The sequence below is a fragment of the Kryptolebias marmoratus genome, linkage group LG9, assembly GCF_001649575.2.
Source record: "Kryptolebias marmoratus isolate JLee-2015 linkage group LG9, ASM164957v2, whole genome shotgun sequence".
Lineage (NCBI taxonomy): Eukaryota > Metazoa > Chordata > Actinopteri > Cyprinodontiformes > Rivulidae > Kryptolebias > Kryptolebias marmoratus.
The window spans coordinates 19,472,161-19,495,182 of record NC_051438.1 but is presented as its reverse complement, the minus strand read 5'-3'; the positions used below and the strand labels follow the sequence as shown (position 1 = coordinate 19,495,182).

At 41.2% G+C, this 23,022-nt stretch overlaps 2 protein-coding genes across 3 annotated transcripts in view; both read right to left on the bottom strand.

The window, feature by feature from the left end:
- Positions 1-5,598, bottom strand: part of f8 (coagulation factor VIII, procoagulant component) — a 15,081-nt gene extending 9,483 nt beyond the window's left edge. Inside the window, exons 1-10 of the mRNA XM_017434317.3 lie at positions 5,370-5,598; positions 5,128-5,228; positions 4,236-4,358; positions 3,063-3,275; positions 2,488-2,667; positions 2,231-2,334; positions 1,034-1,154; positions 643-907; positions 396-561; positions 195-282 (exon numbers count right to left, since the gene is read on the bottom strand). Of these exons, the coding sequence (XP_017289806.1) occupies positions 195-282; positions 396-561; positions 643-907; positions 1,034-1,154; positions 2,231-2,334; positions 2,488-2,667; positions 3,063-3,275; positions 4,236-4,358; positions 5,128-5,228; positions 5,370-5,572 (1,564 nt within the window). The 5' untranslated portion in view covers positions 5,573-5,598. The remainder of the gene's footprint in view (positions 1-194; positions 283-395; positions 562-642; positions 908-1,033; positions 1,155-2,230; positions 2,335-2,487; positions 2,668-3,062; positions 3,276-4,235; positions 4,359-5,127; positions 5,229-5,369) is intronic.
- Positions 5,599-6,800: 1,202 nt separating this feature from the next.
- Positions 6,801-23,022, bottom strand: part of zgc:152774 (uncharacterized protein LOC553526 homolog) — a 20,169-nt gene continuing 3,947 nt past the window's right edge. The window contains exons 3-17 of one of the 2 annotated variants that reach the window (XM_017434327.3): positions 21,761-21,893; positions 21,360-21,580; positions 20,921-21,068; positions 19,951-20,104; positions 16,342-16,470; positions 15,754-15,873; positions 15,556-15,659; positions 15,317-15,445; positions 12,873-12,989; positions 12,429-12,506; positions 10,531-10,570; positions 10,042-10,436; positions 9,262-9,751; positions 8,898-9,016; positions 6,801-7,819 (exon numbers count right to left, since the gene is read on the bottom strand). In XM_017434327.3, the coding sequence (XP_017289816.1) occupies positions 7,663-7,819; positions 8,898-9,016; positions 9,262-9,751; positions 10,042-10,436; positions 10,531-10,570; positions 12,429-12,506; positions 12,873-12,989; positions 15,317-15,445; positions 15,556-15,659; positions 15,754-15,873; positions 16,342-16,470; positions 19,951-20,104; positions 20,921-21,068; positions 21,360-21,580; positions 21,761-21,893 (2,534 nt within the window). In that variant the 3' untranslated portion in view covers positions 6,801-7,662. The remainder of the gene's footprint in view (positions 7,820-8,897; positions 9,017-9,261; positions 9,752-10,041; positions 10,437-10,530; positions 10,571-12,428; positions 12,507-12,872; positions 12,990-15,316; positions 15,446-15,555; positions 15,660-15,753; positions 15,874-16,341; positions 16,471-19,950; positions 20,105-20,920; positions 21,069-21,359; positions 21,581-21,760; positions 21,894-23,022) is intronic. The other variant, XM_017434328.3, reaches the window with a different exon arrangement.

Here is a 23,022-nt window from a genome sequence, read left to right as displayed (position 1 = left end):
CACCCCCCCCCCCTCCCCCCCCACCGTCCGCTGTTGCTTCACGGCTCTGTCCATGAACTGATAAACCTGCAGCAATTTTCAGCCAACAATCGCAAGCTTGAAGAAATTTCTTTAGTTCCGTAAAAAGTCCCCGAGGTTTAACATAGTGGAAACTTTAGGCTGAAATGTTGGTTTATGCCAAAACTTGGGCTTACCATTCCCAGATCTCTGCAGAGGGTAGATCTTTGTCAGGCCATTAGGGTAGATATTAAAAGGGCGACTAGCCAAGTTTTTAAAAATGATCTGAAAAATGTAAAAAAAAAAGATTAGCAGCAGTCCAAGTAAAGGCTCTGTAAGTGTGTGATCATTTGTTCAGTGCATGAAATCTTGTGGTCATTCATTCCTTTGTCACTCACGTGGATTTGATCGCTGACTCGGCCTTCCAGCGTCGGACCCAGCAGCATCGGGACACTGTTTTTCCTCTGGCTGAACGATGCATCTGTGTACTCCACATACACAACCTTTTTATACTTGTAGTCAAGGTGATGGGGAGCTGCAGGCAAATATTTGGACTGCAGTTCACTGATGGAGAAAAGCAAAAACGAATCAGTTGGAGCCTCACTTCCTGTTGTCCTTCCTTTTCCTCACTTGTTTTCTCCGTACCTGTCTGTGGGTTTGAGATGAGGAGCGTAGTCCCAGGTCACCTCTTCTGCAGCAATGAAATGCTTCTTTATATTGGACGGCTGTCCTCTGCTGGCTCTGGCTTGCAGTTGTGGGTTTCTGTGTTGAAGGTGGACTGTGTTAAAAATGTAATCCGACTGGTCCTCGTCGTCCTCCTCTTCGTCGTGTTTGACGTTGCGGAGGGCTTGCTTCGGCACCGGGACAGGGTCAGGGCATTTCTCCACCGTGAATAAAGCATTCATCCCATCTATTTGCACAATGACAGCAATGCTGGTAACCTTTCCACTAACTGAGATTAAATAAATCTGATTAGGTAAAAAAAAAAAAAAAAGAGTGGTTGAGTTTTTTTTTTAGGTTTTTTAAATGTTTTTACCATGACGATGAGCCTGTATCTGACAGCTGATGAGGAAGCGGCCAGCAGTGGCAGGTTTCATTTCTGCAGTGATGAATGTCATTGGGGTCACTTCCATTGTGACTCTACGATGGGTCAAAACCTGAAAAAAATGCTTAATTTAATGCATCTTTCTTTATAATGTTTAAACACAGAAGGAATGTCTGACTCATCTGATTTTTAGAAGGAAAACCTTTTTTCTAAACTGCTGCAAAAGTGCAAAATTACCTTAAAAATTATTTAAAGTATAGGATAAATACTGGTTTAATGGAGTTAGGCTATACCTCTGGCATATTTTTTTTTCAGAGTGCTTCACCTTATTTGTGCAGCTTTGCATTGAATCATGCATTGCAGAACAGGTCACCTTTATTAAAATGATAAAGTATCTGACAGAAAAGACAATTTGTGGTGGGCCGCGCTGTCAGCACTAATGTAAGTGAAGGTGCTTTTCTTCAAGAAGCTGCGTAATTAAGAGCTATTCAGAAAAAAAGCAACATGGGCACCACCTCTTAACCAGTCAGGCCACTATCTCACTATGATGTTCTCAAACAGCCTTAAATAGTTTCTCTAATTCCAGAGTGATAAAGCTGTATATTTTGCATTAATGTTTGACTGGTGCACCCCTCAATCAAAATCCCCACCTACCTCGGTCCCTGGGAGCGGGTCGGGCCAGCACGGGTTGAGTACTTCATGCCAATTGGACTTGCCTCACCGGATAAGTCGACAATTTATACGAGTAGTGGCATTTTACAGCAGCTGATTGAGCATTAACAGGTCTGTGCACCCTCACCACACTAATTAACGGCCTACATTTTGTTTACTCTCTGCAACTCCTGCAGTCAGTGTAAATACAGACAAGCCACAGACAGGTGTTTCGAAGCGAATGCTGCAGGGCAAAGTGGTTAGGATGTGGGCGGAGGCGGGCAACAAACTAATGTGCACAGCCTAGAATATGGTTTTGCAAGCCGTGCACACCAAAGTGGGCTGTGGGTTTTCTCTAGTTGTGCTTTTCATTTGGTCCGGAGCACTCAGGGTTTGGTGAGACTGCAACTAAAGATTCACCAGTTTGTTTGTTTTTTTTTATCTCTTGCATTTTTCTCTCAGTTTTGAATCACCAGCTAGCCTCCAACAGTCGGGGCCAAATCACATACCGGCTTTAGCTCCAAAGCCCTCATTTACCTGCAAAGAGTGATCCTGGAACTGAATGGAGTGGATTTCTGGAGCTGTCCCCATCCCAATGACATGCCAGAACACGGGATCTCGGCTCTGACACATTGTCAAACCTGCGCACACACAGAGGGGAAATTAGGACAAACCCCTGGTCAGACCAGATACACTGCAGTCACTGTGACACTGGGCCAAGTGTCAGCAACACTTAACATTTCAACACGCCTTCATGGAACAACCACTCGAGCCGAGGCAGGCTGCCTCTTTACCTGGTAAAGTAGAGTTGATATAGCCATTGATGGTGTGATAATTCTTCCTGCCGTTGCTCTTCCTGAACTTCTCCCTGCTTATCCGCTCTCCCATCACTCCGTACCAGCTTTTAGTCTCGTCAAACACCGCGAACAGAAGGACAAACGCCGGGAGCCTCCGCTTGCCGTCGGTGAAGGCACCTGCAGGAAGGAGTTTTAAATTTAAATCCTCTTATGTTAATAAAGGAAGCAGTTGTGAGTAGCACTTGCTATATTTGTTTTGAATTATTGACATTTTTGTGTTTGCTCAGTTTGGTCAGTTATAAATGAACATCTAATGATTACTTTCTGAGAGTTTCATTAAAATGTGTCCGGTTGTGGGCGATATTAAGACAAAAAGACAAGAATATGAAAACTAATCATTTATAATGCCAATGCAATGACAAGATAAGGCTGTATGTGACATAAATTAATGAATTTGGACTGGCACAGGAATGCAAATCTTCTATAATTTTCTGTTGAAGTTGTCTGTGTGTGACATTTAGGCAACATATATATATATATATATATATATATTTATGCTGCTGCTCACTGACTCGGTTTACAGATGAGCAGGGCCCCGATGAGGCCCGAGTTCATGTCCCGGACCGTGTCCACCTGCGACGAGTACGAGTAGGTGAGGCAGTCGGGGTCGTTGACGGTCGGACCGTCTTTGGGGCTGATGTCCCAGACGTACTCGTAATATCCTCCAGGGGAGACGGCATCATCCTCCTTTTCCTGACCCCCCGTGGAGTCATCATACCCAGCCCCTGGAAGGAAAAACAGAAAAAAAAAAATCGACACAACTGTGTGACTCAACCATTACTTAGGTAGGAAGAAAAATGTCACTGCTGGGTGATAAATAGAAGAAAGAGCATGCCGCTTGGTAGAAGAAAAGTGAAAATAAATATTTGTGATATTCCAAGCAACATGATAAATACACGCTTTTATTTGAATATTCTTCAGTGACACAAAGGCTGCAACATCAGTTCTGTCCTTTAATCTGCCCCTCAAAGTCTCCTTCCTGGATGTGACCAGAGCAGCTTTTCAGATTAGGATAAGCTTTATTATTGGAATCTGTGGCAAGAAGACACGAGCTGCTTACAAGATGTAACCGTTTTGGGAGCATTAGAACATATCCCAGCACTTTCTGTAAGAGATTAACCCCCCCCTTCCACCCCCAAAAAAGTCTGCTTTGTATTCAGCTGAAGACAAAAGAGCCCGTAGGACCGACTGTTCGTCCCTGCAGCCTTCATAGTATCTGCACACACGAGATAATGATAACCGTTACTTTCTGTAACTTCTCAAGAATGAGGAGGAGATCTTTTTTTTTTATTTTATGAGCCATTTGCAACTGTTTGCTTTTGATTACTAGGCTAATAACTTGAACTTAGTCTGTTCCTTTTGGAAGCAGTTTCATTGGATTTTGGTAAAAAAAAAAAACCCATTAAACATTTTATTTCACGTGATACGTCATGGTAGCGCTGAGCTTTGGGCTTTGAGGAATCTTGGTCTACATTTTTCCACTCCGCAGCTCAGCGCGAGCGTTACTTTATGGCTGAACGACGTGAGTCAACAAAAAATGAGTCAAGTTCACGCTCAGCATTTGAGCAAAAAGAAAAGAATGCTGCTGACTAATCTGGTTCTGCAGCACATCTGAGAAAGTAATAATGATATATATATATAATCATATACTTTTATACATTTGAGAGATGAGCGGAGTTAGTTACCTTCAGACTGTTTCCAGTAGGTGATCCCCACAGGGCTGATACTGTACGGCTGAGAAGCTAGGTTTTTAAAGTGGACTATCACTTTTTCCCCAGCCTGAGCAACAATCACCGGGCCTTGTATACCTGTGACCACAAGAAAAAAACCCAACAACATGTTAAACTCTAATTTTAACAATTTCTGACAGTTATTTCTGTAAAGAACTCAGCGTTGCTCACAAATACAGTACTGTAATTATTGCCATGTTTGTGTGTCTGTAGCGTTAGCAAAATATTTCATGAACCAGTGGAAGGATTCTTCTTGAAACTGAGTGCACATCTACAACTGATTAACTGCTGAAAACTGACCTCAGGAAACAGGACAATGGCTATAACTCAACCAAACGGACATATTTTGGGCTAAAATTCGGCGTGGTTGTGGCTGAGCATTATTCCAAACACATACTCTGAGGTCTACACACTGGGCAAAATTTTTGCTTAAATCATTGACATTAATTGCTGGAGTCAACCCAGCTTGTCTGTTAGCAAAATATCTTCTTTAATCACTGAATGGAATTTAATGAAAGTCTCAGAAAGTAATTAGTGGGTGTACGTCTACAACTGATTAACCAATTCAGTATGTTTGGAGCACAAAAATGGCTACAACTCTTCTATATACTTAGCTAAATGTTGGTGTGGTAGTAGCTGAGAGTCTTTTATAAACACCAACTCTAAATGTGACACCTCATGATATGGCAACTCTGTCCCTTCTCAACATAAAAGAGGATCTTAGTCTAAACCTCAGGCATGCACAGTGGCGGGCAATATGCATTCTTTCAAGGCCTTTAATTGTGTGTACCAGTAATTGATTTAAACCAAATTTGCTCAGTTAGAAACTTGTGAAGGTGAGACCTACCTGTCCAGGCTGGTCTCGGCCTGGGGACGGTGTATGTGTGGTCTGTGTACTCTCTGTAAACTGCCTTGATGTACTTTTGAGGAATCACTTTGGATCTCCCTCTGAGGAGAAACGCATCAGTGCTCAGTTATAAGAAATCTGACAAGGAGCACAATTTTAATGAAAGATGATGTGAGGATAAAAACCTCAGTGGCACCAGAATTTCATTGGCTGCTATCTGAGTTAGAGGAGAGAGCGCTCACCTCTGGTCCGGTTCGGCATCGTCCCGGTGGATGTAGTCCCATCCGATCTCCACCGCCGCGATGAAGTACTCCCGGACGGCGGGTCCGGTGGGTCCGGTGGTGCCGGTGGGGCCGGTGGGGCCGGCAGGGGGCGGCAGCGCCTGTCCGCCCGGGGCGCAGCAGCAGAGGAGCGGCAGCAGGAGCGGCAGGAGGCTCGCTGTCATGGTCGGTCCGGGGCTCTGGTGCTCCTCCTGTGGGGCTGGGGGCATTTAAAGGGAGAGGTGCTGAAGAGGGAGGTCAGCGCGTGTGGGCGCGAGGTGGAGGCAGACTGTCATGACGTCACACCTGGACTTGAAATTTCTATAGAGCTTTATCTTTGTCCATCATACTTAAACAGTGTCTCAGTACATACAGTCATTATTCAAACTAATGAGATAAAAACAAATCCTTACGTAAAAATAGTAAAAATAGAGATAAAAGGTATGAAAAATATATTTCTTCCATGTCTGTAGTAAACATAGAACAAAACGTAAGGAGATTAGTGTTTGGTTGATATTTCTTTGTTGTAATAATGCTCCTGGGTAATAAATCTTACACCTTTGGAAAGCCTATTTGTTTTCCCTTAAATGGAGCCATATTTGTAAGGGAAATGAGTTGAGAATGTGGGCTTCGTCCAAGAAAAACCTGGCAAATCTTCTCTGCCAAACAGCTTCTTCTGTAATTGCTTCGTGTTTGGTGTTGCTTATTGGATTGGCTTATTGGAGTTTGAAGAAACAAGACATATTGGTAATTTAACAATTTGTTCATTTAACAAACAGGGGCCTCAGCAGCATGTGGAAGAACCACACACAGCCTTATCAGCTTGGTCACAAACTGCTGTGGGACGACATCTCAGCATTCAGTCATCCAGTGTGGTTGTGTTGGATAAAAACAGCCAAGCTGATCCCACAGGTGTTCAGTGGGGTTGAGCTCAGAAAAACCCTAAGAGACATATTAACTTTTCCCTCGATACACAACTTTTTTCAGAAAGCGTAATTTTTCAAATAACTGTTTAAATAATGATTTTATGCTAACCTCATTTTAGAAAATGGTTGGGTAGTTGTTTTTGTAGAGAAATAACAGAAAATTCTGATGCAAACGTTTCAAGGATTTTTTTTTCCAACTATGGCGCTACTACTGCAGGTAAAAATCCTTTTTTATACAACGAATTACACAACACAGTTTTATTACAAGAAGAAAGATGTTACAGTTTAGATATTTTGATTACAAAAAGCCTTGGATTAAATAAAGTAATAAAATAAAGTCTTCTTTAGTGTCTGTTCACATTTACAGTTTCTCATTGATCTTTACTGACATCTTGTGGCCAAACAGAGGTACTACAAAGATTTAAAACTACATTCTGGCTTCAGAATTCAAGTGATTTATATACAATATATGAGCCAGAGAAGAATAAACTGTTTGAACGTTTTATTGCAAACACACAGATTAACTTTTCACACGTTAACAGATGTTTTTATCAAGTTCAAAACAAACAAAACCAAATATAAAACACATAAGAAATTAGGAAATAGCTTTAGATAAAAAACAAACATATATACTGTAGAAGGGCACTCAACAAATTTTCCTAAAGAACACCAAACTCTACAATGTGTTTAAAATTATGCTGCAACAAACTGCTGTTGAAAAAGTAATGACAAAATCTATGTACACGAAAGCTTAATAATTCTGAGTTCAAATAAACTTCTTCTTTATTTATTATTATGAGTTATTAAACCAGAAAACAGATTTTAGTTATTCTTGTATTTGGAGTTTTACAAAAGAGTGCTTCATATTCCCTGTCTTTTTCTGACAAAATGCTATTTAAAAAAATAAAATAAAAAAAAAGTCTAAAAGTTGCATTTGAGGTACCTTGTTTTTCCTTTGGCCACGCTGATCAGTACAGGACACAGCTCCATCTATAGCCTTTATACATGACCTAACCAAAAAAAAAGAAATATATGCACACGCTAATATTTTGTTGTGGCATAGATTAATATGCTTTTATGCATTGTCTCTTTTTATGTCCAGAATTTTATTAATTTCACATCTTAAGTTCAACTCCTGCGACCAGCACAACCCAGATAATTTCCCTTGGGAAAAGGTCTTGACTCTGCGGTGGCCAGTGGCAGAATATTGTCCTTTGAATCTTAAGTTAGACAAATTATGAAATACACTTTTGGCACCAGAGAATTAGAAAACGTTGTAAGATGTTAAAACCTGGTCGTTCAGAACATTCAGGTCATTTGCCGACTTCAGTGGCAGGACTTAGCGGCACTCATAGCTTCAGGGAGTTGACCTCTATGATCTGCTGCAGGATGTTGTCAACATCCGCCGTCTCCAGACTGATGCCAGCCAGGTCCAGCTGGGGCAGCAGGGCGGTCAGAAGTACCACCACGTTATTACGCATGTCGTGCAGATTCTGCTGCGCGGACCTGAAGAGATGAAAATCATCATTAAAGGGGTAGTTTGAGCTCTTTGGAGCTGGGGTGGTGTGAAGTACTCCTCGGTAAACAGAAGTCAGAGCAACTTTCATTTGGAGAATCAGGGAGACGTCAAGGAGTCAAACTAAGTGCTACTCGGAGAGCGGCCTATTTAACAACAACGGATATCGTTTTTAATAGCGACTTAAAAGATTCAGGTTCATTGTAAACATTAACACCCAGGTATGCAGGAAGAGCACATTCCTGGCAGTAAAACAGCTGCTAAGAAATGCTGGCAGTTTGGAAAAACAGGGTTTAGTTCTGGCTGAATATTACAAAGTCAATAAAAAATCTACAAACATTGTGTATAATTATACGTAATAATACAAACATTGTGTATAATTATATGTTATAAATTTTGTGTCACACTAATGCATTTTGCTTGTAGCGAAAAGTATTCCAGGCGCAGTTTGATATTACAGGTTTAGCCCGTAAGCTGACAGATATGACTCACTGCTACAGCTGTTTTTATCATGGTGTCAATTAACTGTCAATAATAAAACATTCACTACAATACCAATACTAAACAACACTCATGATAACTCATTAAAACGTTGCACATTATAACATTCATAGCCTTGGCTAATTTTGTAATGCAACCTCCCAGATGGGCCTTTAAATTTTTAATAATATTTATCCTATCAGTGTAGTTCAGTAGTTGCCATGTGAGAAAACAAACAAACAAACAATAAAAATAGCACAATGCTAAAGCTAGCTTGAATGCAATTAGGAAAACCAAGACAGGATTTGTTTTTTGCTGTTGTTTTTTTTTTTTTATCCCGTACAACATTTTTGCAGTGAACACTGTGTTAGTATCCAAATCGCTACTGAAACAAAATTATGTTTTTTTTTCCTTCTGTTTTTTTTGGTTCTTCTAATGTTGCTGAAACATTTAGTTGTGATATCCCTTAGCCACCACGGGGTTGAGGGCTGAAGAATGCTTGGGCCTACACAGATGTGATGAATAAAAATGCGGCCAGTGTGTGTTTGTGTGTGTAACAGCGTGCGTGTGTCCGTTCGTAACACTCACCTGCTGTCATCACAAGTGTCACTGTCGCCCATTCTTACTTTGCCCTGGCTTTCAGTCCTTTCTTTCCTTGATTTGGTTTCCTGCCCTGTGGCTGGGTCTGTTGCTGAAGTGGAGCACTGCTGGACAAAAAAAAAAAACAACCCAAAAAACATAAAACAACTTTTTAACTAAACAATCAAACATTCAAAGCTCGGTTTAATGTAACAAATAATCTCTTGAAATGACTTAAACTTAGATGTTTTTATATATTTTATGTCTAAATTGACAAATCTAAAGTAATGCATAAGTTCAAACTGTGACTGACTGAACACGGTTTAATTGATCATTTTTGTAATTTATAGTCATTATATCAAACTGCACTGACCTCAGCCATGACCGTCTGGCAGCCGACCTCCCTGCTCGTTGGGAACGCAGTCGTTCTCAGCAGCCCTTCCTTTGGCGTTTCGGTAAAATCCTCAGCGGCCGTCATTGTTCCTCGAGTGGTCTTTGGGACCTCCAAACCCAGAAGGCTCCGTAGCCTCTGCGCCTCCCTCTCCAGCGTCGCCAGCTTTTGCACTTTGGCCTCGCGGTCACCTCCCTCCGGCGGCAGCGTCCTGCTCTGCGGGCCCTCGGTGCGGCTCAGCGGGGACACCACCACGGTCTGCGTGGCGAGGGGCGAGTAGGTCCAGGTGTGGCTCGTCGGGGTTTGCTGCGAAGCGTTCGACTTCTCCACCTGGCTGCTGCCGCTCTTCTTGAAGGTGTTTGTCTGTTTCCCCGAATGCGAGTCCTCTGTGCTCTTCTCGGAGTCAGGCTGGTGCCCTCTCCGGAGCTTCTTTGTCATGTAGGTGAAGAACAATTCAGGCTTCCTTTTGTGGCTACGGAACAAATAGAAAAGTCAGTAAGTTATTTTTAAAACTTTATAGTATCATATTGACAATGGTTCCAATCTTTTCCCACAGTTTATTGCTTGTTTTTATATCCTGTATACTTACTATTCCAATCCTTTTTACAGCAGTTAAAGCTTTTCTTTGAACCTAACATATCTGGTATATGTGTCACCACCGTGTTGTTACGCTTATCTGGTATATGTGTCACCACCGTGTTGTTACGCTTCTTCTGATTGTAACCTGGATCAGATCAGTCTGACCTCACAGCATCCCCCCACCTGAACATGTCTGTGTGTTGCTCCTCCTCCTCCTTCTTCTCCGCTGTCTCCATCGGCGTGTCCCTCTTCTTGTCGTCAACCCTCTGGTCGTTTTCCACATGTGTTTTTTCGCTCTCAGGTTTGTTCTTCTCCTTCGCGACCGTACCCCTCTCCGACGTTTTCTCGTTAGAGTGTGTGGCCGACTGTGCACCGCCATCGTTTGTGTGCGTGTCTCTGTGGGAGTCAGACGGGACATGCGCGTCTGTGCCCTCGTGTTCGAGTCTCGTTTCCTGTGCGTTGCTCTGACTTGTCGAGGTCGTAGCTTCAGGTCTGTGTGTGGACGGCGACGAAGGCTGTAAAGGATCTGATGAGCTGCGTGACAGGATTCGATGTGTAGCCGTCTGATCCTCGTACTCCTGCAAAACAAGCATGCACTCTCGTAATTTTGTATTTTTTTATTTTTTTTTACAAAGATAGTTGAGCAAAACTGCAGTCAAACACACAACAGACCTCCAGTGATTTGTCCTTTTTTCTGCTCTTGGACAGCTCCCTGTAACAACAACGAGAACAACAAAAAGACCTTAATAAAGAGAAACAACTGAAGAATGATACATTCAAATGACATTCTGCTCATTTGTTAGTTTGCAGCTGACACATAACTTAGTAAGTAGCTAGTGTAATGGAACATTTTAATGTTGTTCTTCTTAATAGTAAAATGTACAACAATAATTATGATTCTTGCCTGCAGAAATGAAGACTTAATGAAGTTATTCTTTTTCTAACTGTTATGTTTTGTTCTATGTGGGACCTGAGGAAGACTCTGGTCCTTCCATACTCCTTTCTGCAGCGGCCCAGTGCTTCTTTACTCCCTGTTATTATCAGATCTCCTTTGTGAGAAAAGAAGCTGCTCAGCAACTATGTAAAAGTGTAGCTGAAAATGATGTCATGAAGCCTCCCTATAAAAGCGTACGTTGTTTTTTTTCCGGGGCTCTTCTCCTGACTGAGTTCAGTGAGTGGGGTCTCCGAATGCTCTTTTGCCTTCAGAATAAAATTCTTTTTCCAAAGACAAAGATCGATCTTTCTCTTGATTCTCTGAAACAGACACCTCGAAGTTGATTATTTTTTGCCACTACACTAGATAATAGCTTCTAATGATCAATAAACTAGTGGAACAAGCAAGATCATTAGATCATTAATTTTCCAACAACAACCAGTTAATTTACCAACAAGTCTTTAACTGTGTTTATTCCTCTACCACGGGGGAACCAAATATTTCAGCCGTCTGAAATAGTCGGTTCCCCCTCTAAAACACGGGACAAAAATAATATATATATATTTTTTTTAAAGGGAAATATTTGCCCCTCCAAACAATTCTGTTAATAGATAAGTCATTATTTGTTTTAATTATTAATTGTTAATTATTAATTGTTTTTGTGAACCGGGGAACCGTATCTGATGGGGGAACGCGGCTCAACGTAACAGCAGCAACTCAAGCACATTACTGCCCCCTATATGTCAAGAGGACAAATAACACCTTTTCTGTTCAAATTGCCAACCCGCCACAGTGGCGTGTGTGTTGATCAAATTCACCCGCCACTTCAAATATTTACTCGCATTTGGCCAGTGGTGGGTGCTAATTTCCACCCCTGGTTCAGATCTTCTGAAGTGAATTCTGTGGAAAGGTTATGGACAATTAGTGTCTTATCTATTGTAGATAGCTTTAAATGGCCTCAGTTTGGAAGAATACGGTTTCATTTGAACTTGTTTGACAAGTCAGGGGCTATTTATTGAAGATTATTTACATAGTATTCCATGGTTGGTTGTCATCAAAAATAGCAGCGGCAAGAACATCATAATATTTCCATCCATCCATCCATCCATCCATCCATCCATCCATCCATCCATCCATCCATCCATCCATCCATCCATCCATCCATCCATCCGTTTTCTTTTACCCACTTCTCCTTCCCATTTTACAGGGAGCTGGTTCTTATAAGCCTATCATTCTAGTCAGAATTAAACTTTATTTCTCTAACTTGAGGCCATTTAAAGAGTGATCTACAACAGGTAAGATTTAAACTGCTCATAGCATTTCCACAGAACCCCCACTTTAAAGATCTGACCTATCTCTTTATTGTTGCTGGAAGGAAATAAGATTTGTTTGAGCATGTTAAACACCGCAGTGTTACTAAGTCTCACCACTCTAATTTCTAAGTATCCAAAAGCCTAATTTTTCTCTGATTGTCAGAAAACATCTTCTGTCAGATAAACACCAAATTCAAGAGGACAAGACTTGATATCTGGAAGCCACAAAACATCATGTGAACCCATAAAAACACACAACGGCGTGCAGGAAGACAGGGCGTGTGAAAGGTTTGTGTCAGAGGTTTAGAGAAATAGGAATTTACAGTTTCTTGTGGTTTTTCTGGTAGCTGGGAGTTAACAGTTCCTCGCTCTCCTCTGTTTCCTCTGGTGATGAGCAACTTCTGCAAACACAAAGAGACCCGGCAAGCAAGTCAGACACTGCTCAGGTTCAGTTTAACTACCGACGTGTCACGTGCTTAAATCTTGCAATTCATGAAGATATCTAAGAGCTATCAGCAAAATCATCCCTGGTTTATTATTGTTGACACTTTTACAGACTGCAGAGAGATGGGAAGGAAGTAAAGGGGTCATTTAAAAAACAAAAAAAGTCAATAAAATAATCTTGAACTTTTCCATTTTTATCACTTACATCAGTAGAATATTAATCTGAATAGGATGCATTAATTAAATTAATTGTTTAATCAAACTTTATTAGTTAATTATTAATACAAAGCCATAAAAATTAAACAGTAATGAAAAATGTGCACCTGTAACGTGAATTGGGGTTCTGGCTGCAATTCCAGCTTTCAGGAGTGACTTTATAATGGTTTGCAGGAACGCTTCGCCATTTCAGACATTCCTCACACTGCAGCCACAACGGATCCCTGTGAACACAACCACAGAGCTGCAGGTAAACAGAATTACAGTTTAATTCACCAGGGGCTTTTGTGTTTATTAAAGTAGGATTTTTGCAGCGGAACACATCTCCTCCGCAGCTACATGAAAAAAAGAAATTCCATGTTTAATTTCTATTTTGGACTCATTTTAATTATCTTCGGAGTTGGTTGCAGAGGCGGCTCAATTCTACGCTTTCAAAGGGAATGAAAAAAAAAAGCACTTGTTTTCAATTTTCTTAGATCTGACACGCTTCTGCTTCTGAGAAAGCTACGAAGTGAGCTGCATCGTGTTGGCTTGTTACGACGTGGACAGGCTGCTTTCATTTTCTCAGTTTCAGACACACAGTTAAAAGCCAGGTGAAGATAATACAAGAAAAAAATCAATTTCTTCAGCACAACAAACATTTTAAGGTTTTAGCATAAACATGAGTAAATAAAAGAGCAAAATATGACCAGTTCTTCCAAGCCTCGAATCCCAGTTACTAAACTATCCTCTCGATTAGTTTTTGTTTGTTTATCTATTTATTTTTTCCTCATTATTGTTTCGTTTTCTGGCCAAAAGCCTTCATTATACTGTAATTTACCTACAGCTTGAGGATTTTTTATGTACTGTGTTGGATACAGGATATGCCTTTATAGTATGAGCTGAAACAGCTATTGACCACAAGCCTTTTTGTAATCTTTATTTGATCATTTTGTACTTGATCGACATGCAGATTGTGGTCCATGTGAGACTAATCGCATCTAGAGGAGCATGCAGTTCTGTTCAAAACAGTGGACGTAAACAAAGGCTGAAGTGATGAGGCCGTACTCTGGGGATCGCCAGTTATTTCTGACAAATACTGCAATCCTCGTTGGAGGGCTGCTATGTCGGCGATGGCAAAATGGCCGACTCCTCTAATGGTAAAGCAGCTGTCACATTTTCTCGGCTTTGTAAACATTTACCACCTCTTAAAACTCTCTTAGAACTCACGCTGTGTTGCGGCCCCTTTAGCTGATCTCACCTGTCCTCGAGTCTCTTGTTTTGATGGTTTGGGCTAAACGGGCATTTCCCCAGAACGAGAGAAACTTCACTTGTCGAAGTGGAGACATTGGACAGGGGAGTGGGAGTTGTGCCATTGCAGCAGTGGCCCCACAATCAAAAACTCCTAACTGAGTTAGGGAACTGCTCATGATAAAGCACTAGCTGGAAGGGACAGAAGAAGCTTTTATTCTCTGAACTGATCATGAAACTGCCCACAGTACACAAGAAGGCCTTCCACAAAGATTTGGTGGGTTTGCTCTATCCCTATCTTGTCTCAAAACGTCAAACCACTATCTTAATCACTCTAGATTATTTCTCTAAAACAGTTCATTTGAATATTTAAACTCACTAGTCTGTGGGAACCACAGTTAGTTTGTTTTTAGGGCTTCATTCTCAGACTGGATTCTCCCCCAGAATCCAGAGAAAGCATCTGTTGTTGAATTCGACCGGTCCTGCTCGAGTGATCACACAGACTGGGTTGAGCGCGCTCATGATTAACTCAACTGTTCGGCAAACCAGTTTGCCTCATTATAAATGCTCCTTAGGCTGTTAGCCAAATCTGCTGACAGCCTAAAGGAGGACATGTCAGTGGTATATGTGCAGCTTTATCTCAGTGGAAGAAACTATACTATTCAGTCCACTAGAACAGTTGCTGGTGGACTGCTGTGGGATTCAGGCCGTTAAATATACACCTAATCACAAAATCTGACTCTTCCAAAAACATGCCTCTTAAAACTACTTCCAGGAAACTATCACCTTGTTACTCGGGGCCTGTTGAGATCCAGAAAGCTGCTGTTGCTCTCATAAAACTCCTCAGATTTATGAGAGTCTACCCTTCATTCCACCGTTCTGATTGAAACCTGCCGCATTTAGCCCTCCAAATCCCCACCTCCCCGCTTGCATACCACTCATCATCCTGCCTACAATGTCTGCCATTTCCTGGACATTTGGAGGTGAGGTAAACAGTACCAGCTCCAGGACTTTTGCCGTCTTTTTTAACCCTCTTCCAAGAATATGCGCCTCTGTTGTAAATCATTACCCCTCCTACATAATTTTGTTAACAGAACTGGTCTCCGTGTTGTAAAGTGAGCAAGGGAGAGCCACACACATCAATGCAGCAGCACTAAAGGTTTTTAAACAGCTTGTGAAGAATGACACTATCTTACAATGGAGCAAGTTTCAATATTTAAATAAGACACAAAAAGTGTTGGCAACCAGTTGTGACAACCTTTGTACGTGAGGAGACAAATTTAAGTTTCTTGCGTGACTGTCGAACAAAACAAACACTCACGTGTTGGTGCATTCCTGAGTTTCATCGTCGTCTTTCTCCAGAGCCTGAAACTCTCGCTCTCTGGCTCTCTTGTCCATCACCTCTTTCCAGTAATCGTTGAGCTTTAGCCCCAAAGCACCCAGGGTGAGTCTTGGAGGGCAGAAAAATGAAACGAAACAGTTCATGCTTTATGACAGTTCCCCCCCCCCCAATTTGATAAACCCATAAAAACGAGTAAAGTCATGCCAGTTGTTCTGTACCTGTATTCTTTAGTGTACTCAAAGTCTTGCTTGTTGTGAGCAGGTTTGAGAAAGTTGCATTCAATGATGCCGATGACGCCGATTCCTACTCTCTGCCCCGAGGCCTGGATAAGAATCAGGAAGAACAAACGTGCAGAGCCAATGGTCACGTTTTTATTTTGGAGCACATTAGTGCAGAATGATCTGTGGTAACTTTACCTTGAGCTGGCAGCCTACTTTCTCGTAGGCCTTAATGAGTCGGTTCTTGTGGTACATCATGATGCCAAAGTGCTCTCTCCTTTTAGGGTTGAAGCCAAAAGTCACCTTCACCTTCTCTTTCTGACAAACACCAGTTAAGGATAACAGCGCAGAGTCATAGTTTTTCATAAAACCCTAAAAAAACTTGAGACATTTACAAGAAAAGCTACTGCATATTTAAGTACTAGTAGTTTTATGTTGTTCTGTGATGCTCCTCTGGACTGATGCACTGGCTCTTTGTATTCTGTGTATCTGATGTTGTTGTTATAGTATTGATATCACACGGCGCCTGTGAATTCAGCTTTTATACTGAAATCACTGGGCTCAGGAAGAGGTCCTGGGTTCAAGCTCCCAGTTTGTTAGAGCTTGATCAAAGCCATAACAAAAAAGGAAGGCTGCACACTAAGTTCAAGCAAAAACAAATAATAGCTTTATTTTTAAAATTTTATTCAATACACCCAAAATTAGTCCATCAGGGAATGAGTTCACCAAGCCCAAAAAGAGGCCTCAAGTTTAGATCCCAGATAAGTAAATATGACATAAGGATACGCTGAACTGGGGTTTGTACACATCATGTTCTATGTGAGTCAGACTTTTTGACACCAGCTTGGCCAGGACTTTCTTCCCTCGCAGGATGACCTGCATCCTTGGCTTCAGGTACAAGATGCTGATGTAGGCCTGAGGAGAACAAGCACACAAAGAGAAAATGCTACATCTGAGGCCATTTTGTAACAAAAACATCAAGTGTGCATTTATTTTCAGGTCTTGCACATCTCCATCAACTCAACAGTGCATAAAAAAAACCTTTTAGGTATGAAAAACATGATCTACAATCTACATTTCTTTGCAGTTTTTGCAGTTAAAACAGTGACGATAGACAAACCACTGACACTGTTTTAAAGAGAAGCTGGGGCAGCGTTACCACAAAACCACAGATGTCTTAGGTAGTAGTAGTAGTGGGACGGTTCTTGGTTTGTGCTTGACATTGGAGCTGAAGAGCAACATAAACACGACCTTGGCATCAGTTTCAGTTTGAGTCTGCACTGAACCCAAACCGAAACTTTCAACTTCAGCTTAAACCAGCAACACATGGAAGACTTTTCTGTGTTTTTAAAAAATGTTGGGTTATTAAGATACTATGAAAATAAAAAATATTTAACATTATGTATGAGACACCTTTGTACAGCATTGCAGAGATACTCAATAACCTGGCAGGCTAACCAGAGAAGCCTATTAGCTGCTAAGACTATTATGAAACCTCTAAGAAAATTCAGTAAACCTTATTAGTTTGCAGAATTTTCTTTGATTTTTTTTTTTTTACAGAATATTCTTCAGCTAATAAGCTTTTCTTTTTCAAAGCAGGAACTAGCAAACCGTTCTTGAACAACCCACAATGTTCTCACATTAAAACTTGCCCCTCTGAAACCTTTGTTAGGTCTGTTTTAAAAGGGGAACAAAAATACCTTCATGGTGAATACATTTGATGCATTCTACTCTACCTTGCAAGAAGCATAACTCATTTAAAAAAAGGCGACGACAGTTCAAGTGCAAAATGAGGAAGTACCACAGGCTGCTTCTTTTCAAACTCATCACCACCATCAACAGAAAACATTTCATATGAGATGAAAAAACCAGCAGCGCCGCAGCAACGGTCTCAGTTCTCTTCCCCGTTGTTGATTTGGTCTCCCAGGTCCGTTTCATTAATAACTCAGACTGTTTGACCTCACTGCTGAAAGATGTCAGAGTTATTTCGAGCTCAAAAACAGCAAGATCAAGGGGGCCTTCCAGCAATTAACGACAGAATATTGCGCCTGATTTGAGTTCCTTTTTTGGAAAGGCGTTTATAACAGAAATCATACACAAAAATGTAACCTCTTAGCTAAAAACTTAATTCAGCAACTTCTTAACATGCTCTTCCTCCCACAGTTTAAAGCAGACAACACTGACAAGTCTAAAGCTGCTGAGCATTCATGTTATTTTAAACCGCTTTGCTCTGGAAACACAATGTTCTCGTCTCTACATTGTGCATTTATTTCACATTTATTTGACTGATTTCATGAAAAACAATCAAACTACCTTAAGAAAGGGAGTAAAAACACTAACTTTGTATTTTGCTGAAATACATAAAGGGTTCAAACACACAGGTTATTCGTGGATAACAAGGAATGCTTTGTGAAATGATGAAACAATAACTGGAGGAAGAAACAAAATACTTATATCCGCTGTGTTTTGAACATCGTCATCTGACCCAATGAAGCTACAGCTGATTAGCATCCGCCGCCAGAAAGGAACACAGAAGAGGTTGAGGTTTTGGCTAAAAACTGTGAACTTACACCCAAATGGCCAAATGCTTTTTTTTTCACTTTGTTGATGGGAAACAGGCAGAGCAGCATTATGTTTGCAATTTTATAAATACATTTTCGGTTCGAAATGTGCAGCACATCTTTAATGTCTGTATTCAGATAAAACGACATACATTGCCAGTGTGAAATTCACTGCATATATTTGGTAATATAACATTTTTCACATGGGTGTTAAGGGTCACACACATTTTTTCACACTCAAATTCACACATGTTCACAGCACTCCCCAACTAAAACACGTTCCCATGACTATGTGTAGCATTTGAAGTCATTGTGCCTTCTTGGGTTTCTGCTGTATAGCTTTTTGCAGAAACAAACCAGCCTACTGACTTCTCCCTGCTCCTGTTCTTGTTTTATCACTTTCCACTTGCCCCAAGGCACAACAGATTTTAAAAACTGGGTGGTGAGCAATCAGGACAAAACGACACAAAAATACTCAGCGCTACTTGTTGTAAGGTTGAGAACTGCAGACAAAAATCAGAGATGGGACATTCACGAACGATTCGAATCAGTTGAACGGCTCTTTAGAACGAACAAAGGGAACTGAGTGGCAGACAGTAAAGAGCCACTTTTCCTCCTCAGTTGCAGACACACACACTCTTCCTTTCCTATTTCACTGAGACAAGGTGCAGGCAACAGGGATGAGTGCAGTAGTTGTTGTGATTTGTGAACATGTGCTCAGGAGGGGAGGATGCTTGACTAGTCACGTGGTACGACTGTTACCTGTACGTGACCATGTACGGCTCTGCCTCATGAGGAATGGCCGTACGTAATGTTGTATGCTGTACTACGTTGCTGACTAAACGGTTCAAAAGATTGGCTCTTTGAAGGAACGGATCTTCAAGATCCAGATCCCTTCAAAGGCCCGGTCCCAATACTCGCACTATACCCTATGCCTTTCTATGAAGCGTGTACTCAGTCGACGTGCACAGAAGGGTTCATGTGCAGCAGGTTACAAGCATGCAGACATTGGAGAATTGGGACAGTACGGGTTACGTCATCGACTTGTGCCTCTGCGTTATAGCTGCGACATCCTACATGGCGGTACCGGTCCCTGTTTTGGTATTTTAGGAAAGTGCCAGTACGATTTTAAAAGTACAGTTTAGGTATTTTTGCTTTCCAAAGTCATTGCAGGAGATATTTGGCTGTTCAAATGTGTTTTTTTATGACTTGCTGAATACAGAGTAAAGTTTGACAGCATTCACACCTGTACAGCAGAGTGAAACAAGAATTATGTCAATACTCTACATTTAAAAACTGCTTCTTTCGTGACAGACTCAGCTTGCTCTGTCACCACCGCCATATTTCTGCCATTTAATTCAAAACCCTTTCATTGTCAATAAAGATAATAAAAGAAAAAATCAAAACGTCACATGCAGCGATAAACTGTGGATAAATACTTCGCCGAAGTCCGCCTGGATGCGGGCTTAGCTGAAGGGCGGATGTAGTTCACCAAGGGGGCAGGGCTAAAGACCACTCCGGAAAATTGGAACACGACGCACTCAAACCCTTCGGCATGAACGTGCATTTGAAGGAGACGAGGGTGGAAGTATTGGGACCAGGCCTAAGAGCCACAAATTCCATCTCTAGACAAAATGCTGCAGCAGGTGGAGCCAGTGGAGCCACTACTGCCCCATCAGGTCCAAATTAGTATTACATTCGAACATTAAACGTATAACTTTTAAAGAGAAATTCAAGAAATCTTTCTTTTTTTTTTACATCTTGAATAAATTGCTCAGGATCAGTGTGATATTAATAAAAACGTCAGGATGTTTGAGATGAAATGCAGACTTACCCTGAGACTGTAATACATGTCTGGGACATTTTGCTCAGGTCTCAGTGATCCACTGTTCCTCAGACCCTGCTTCAGCTCTTCAGTATGAATCTCAGGCAAACGAAAATCCGTTGTATCCGTGTCAAAGTCGATCTCTGTCTTACCGTCTTTGGTTCTTCATTATAAAAAGAGGAGATAATTGTTGTTAGAACAAGTTGTCACTTGCCTTTCAATGTGGTGGTGATAATTTAATTTCATTTGTTGTCATTTGTGTCTGTTTGCAAAATATGTCTTGAACCACTGGATAGATTTTATTAAAATTCTTAAAAGCGATCACTGGGCATACATCTACAACTGAGTAACTTTTGGAGTCAGTCCAATTCAAGATGGGTGCTACAAGACAAACAACTTTAGAACACACAAAAGTGCTAATAACTCAGTTACTTTCACAGATATTGAGCTGTAATTTGGTGAAGAAGAAGCTGAGAGTCATTCCCATAACAGACTCCAAGTGCTGACAGATCATGTGAGAAGGTGGAAGGTGAATTTGTTTCTTTACTTCAAAGCTATTTTTAAGGAATACAAATGTGACATATGTTCAAATTTTATGCAAAAGTCTAACATTAGGTAAATAGAATCACACTGGTATCAGAAAACTTAGATTTTACTCCAAGCTTCACCTAAAAGCTACATGGGCCAGTTGGGCTAACCTGCAGTGAGTTATACAGAGCGATTACGATCACAGCTTTTTTTAGTCACATGTATAAAGAGGAAGTGAAGACAATGTATGAGAAACATGAGCAAATTTGACTCTTAACCACAGTTTTTTTCAAGAAAGGAAAAAAAAAGAAGCTTCAGATGTAAAACTATCTCTTTGTAAAACAGAGAGGAAAGCCTGTTTTTGAAAGTTTTTTGCTTCCTTTGGAAACAACTCAAAGGAAAGTGGGGATAATGTTGCCACCTAAAAGAAGGCAAAAAGCACTTTTCTGACCTGCGGATGTTCCATATCAGTATCTTGGTGCCTTTTTTGGTCGGAATGGAGTCAAAGTGAGCAAGTATCTGCTCCTGGGAGTTAATGATGGAGTGTTGAAGGATGGCCGCCAAGCTGGCTTCCGAGTCCTCGGTCACAACCAGCGACTGTGACGCTGAATTAAGGTCTGAACATGCGGGAACACGCAATCTGTTCACAGATTACACCTGAAGTGCACATCGTCGGTCATTGCTTTAACCTAAATCTGCTCATTTGCATCTAGGTGAGTCAGATTGTGACATTCAAATTTTTCACAGAATGCCCTCACGATGCCCTCACCACTAAGATATTATGAAGACAGATTGAGGCCGAATGGCAAACATGTAAACCGAAGCATACAGTGGGTCTAATGAGCCAATAACTTGTTTTTTTTGTCTTCTCGGCTGTTTGAAAAGGATATTGGTTTGCTGGTTGAAGGGCACTATGGGAACAATGACAGCCTGGGCTTTGATGGTTTCCAGGTAGGTCTGAGACAGCATTCCCACAGTCTGACAGCCGCCGTTTTTGGTGAATATGAGCGCGTCACGGCCGAGGCGCATGGAGCCAGACTTGAAGCCATTTCCGTACAAGCCAATGGCCTGCTGGCTGGTCTTCCCCATGCCCTTTTCTGTAAAGCCAAAGCTTAAAAAAACAAAGATAAAGAGTGAGAAAAAGTAAATTATGTGTGGCTTTTAGATGTTCAAGAGTTTTAAGTTTCGAAGAATGCCAGTGCATAAATAGAGCTACTAGATTTCAGCTGTGGCACATACTGGAACTGTTTGTGTTTTGTGTAAACTTCCTGTTTACATGCTTGCGGCTCACCTAAGCATCTTGTGCAGTTTGCTGGGGGTCATGCCACTGCCATTATCAGTGAATGTCAGACAGCTCTGATCAGCTTCATGAACGACATCAATCCAGATCTGTTTGGCGGACACGCCGGGGTCTGCTGCGTTGTCTGAGGTGCCACCAAGGGAGAAATCAGATTTTAGAAATGAGAGGAAGAGACAGGAGGGGGAGTCTTTCCCAGATTTACATTGAAAATCTTTTCCATGAAAATTTGGCCCTTACTCCTGAAGGCATCATCAAGCAAATGCAACATTCAAAGTATGTGTCGAACTTGCCAGCGTTTGTGTGTACAGGGAGAATACATCTGATTAAAGCCACGCATACAATACTTTAGTGTATAAAGTAACTCTACTTCCATCCTCATGCGACCTTAAAAACCACTCAGTACTGCACACCACATGGTCGTTTTGTTGGTATTGGAAAGGCAGAGCAGAATAACCCTTAAAATGATACTTGAGATGAATCCAAAAAAGGTTAAAAAATCAAAAAACCAACTGGACTTCTATTCTGCAGGTGAAGATGTTTCGCCTCTCATCCGAGGAGCTTTCTCAATTCAAAAAAGAGAATTGGTATATCTTTTTTTTGGATTCACCATGTCCTGGATGACTGGGAAACTACACCAGCAGATAGTTTCGATGGTCTTTAGAGGGGTTCCAGTGGGGTTTTGTGGAAAGGTCTGTCTCTGACCAATGAGTAGATTGTCAAGGAGTCTTGAAACAACTCCAAGCGGAACATTGTTCAACACTGTTCATTCAAATATATGTTTATATTCCTTTACACGGCTGGTAATTTTTGCACAAACATGCTATTTTTCCAGAAATATAATATTCCTGCCTGGAGGCTGAACTTGAGATGCTACAGCTTCATATATTTGCAAATAACCACGTTCTATGTAAATAACCACGCAATGTGAAGCTGACGGCAATGAAAAGGTTTATAATATAAGTTTTACTCCTGGTCCTGCTTGGACTGGCTGCAAGTCAGAGTTAAAGGGAGAGTCTGGTCCTTTTTTAATTGATAATCTGTCAAATAGTTATAAGGAGTGTGATCGATTGCTACATTAGCCAGTGGCGCCGGTTTCATTTTCTAGGTGGGGGGGCCACCGGAGTGTTTCGTCACCTTATTAATTTTACATGCATCGGATCATCGTCTAACATCAATAAAAACTGAATAATGAAACGCTTTTTCAGCTATGACTTTTTGTTCCAGTATATTATTATGAATAATGATAATTAGTT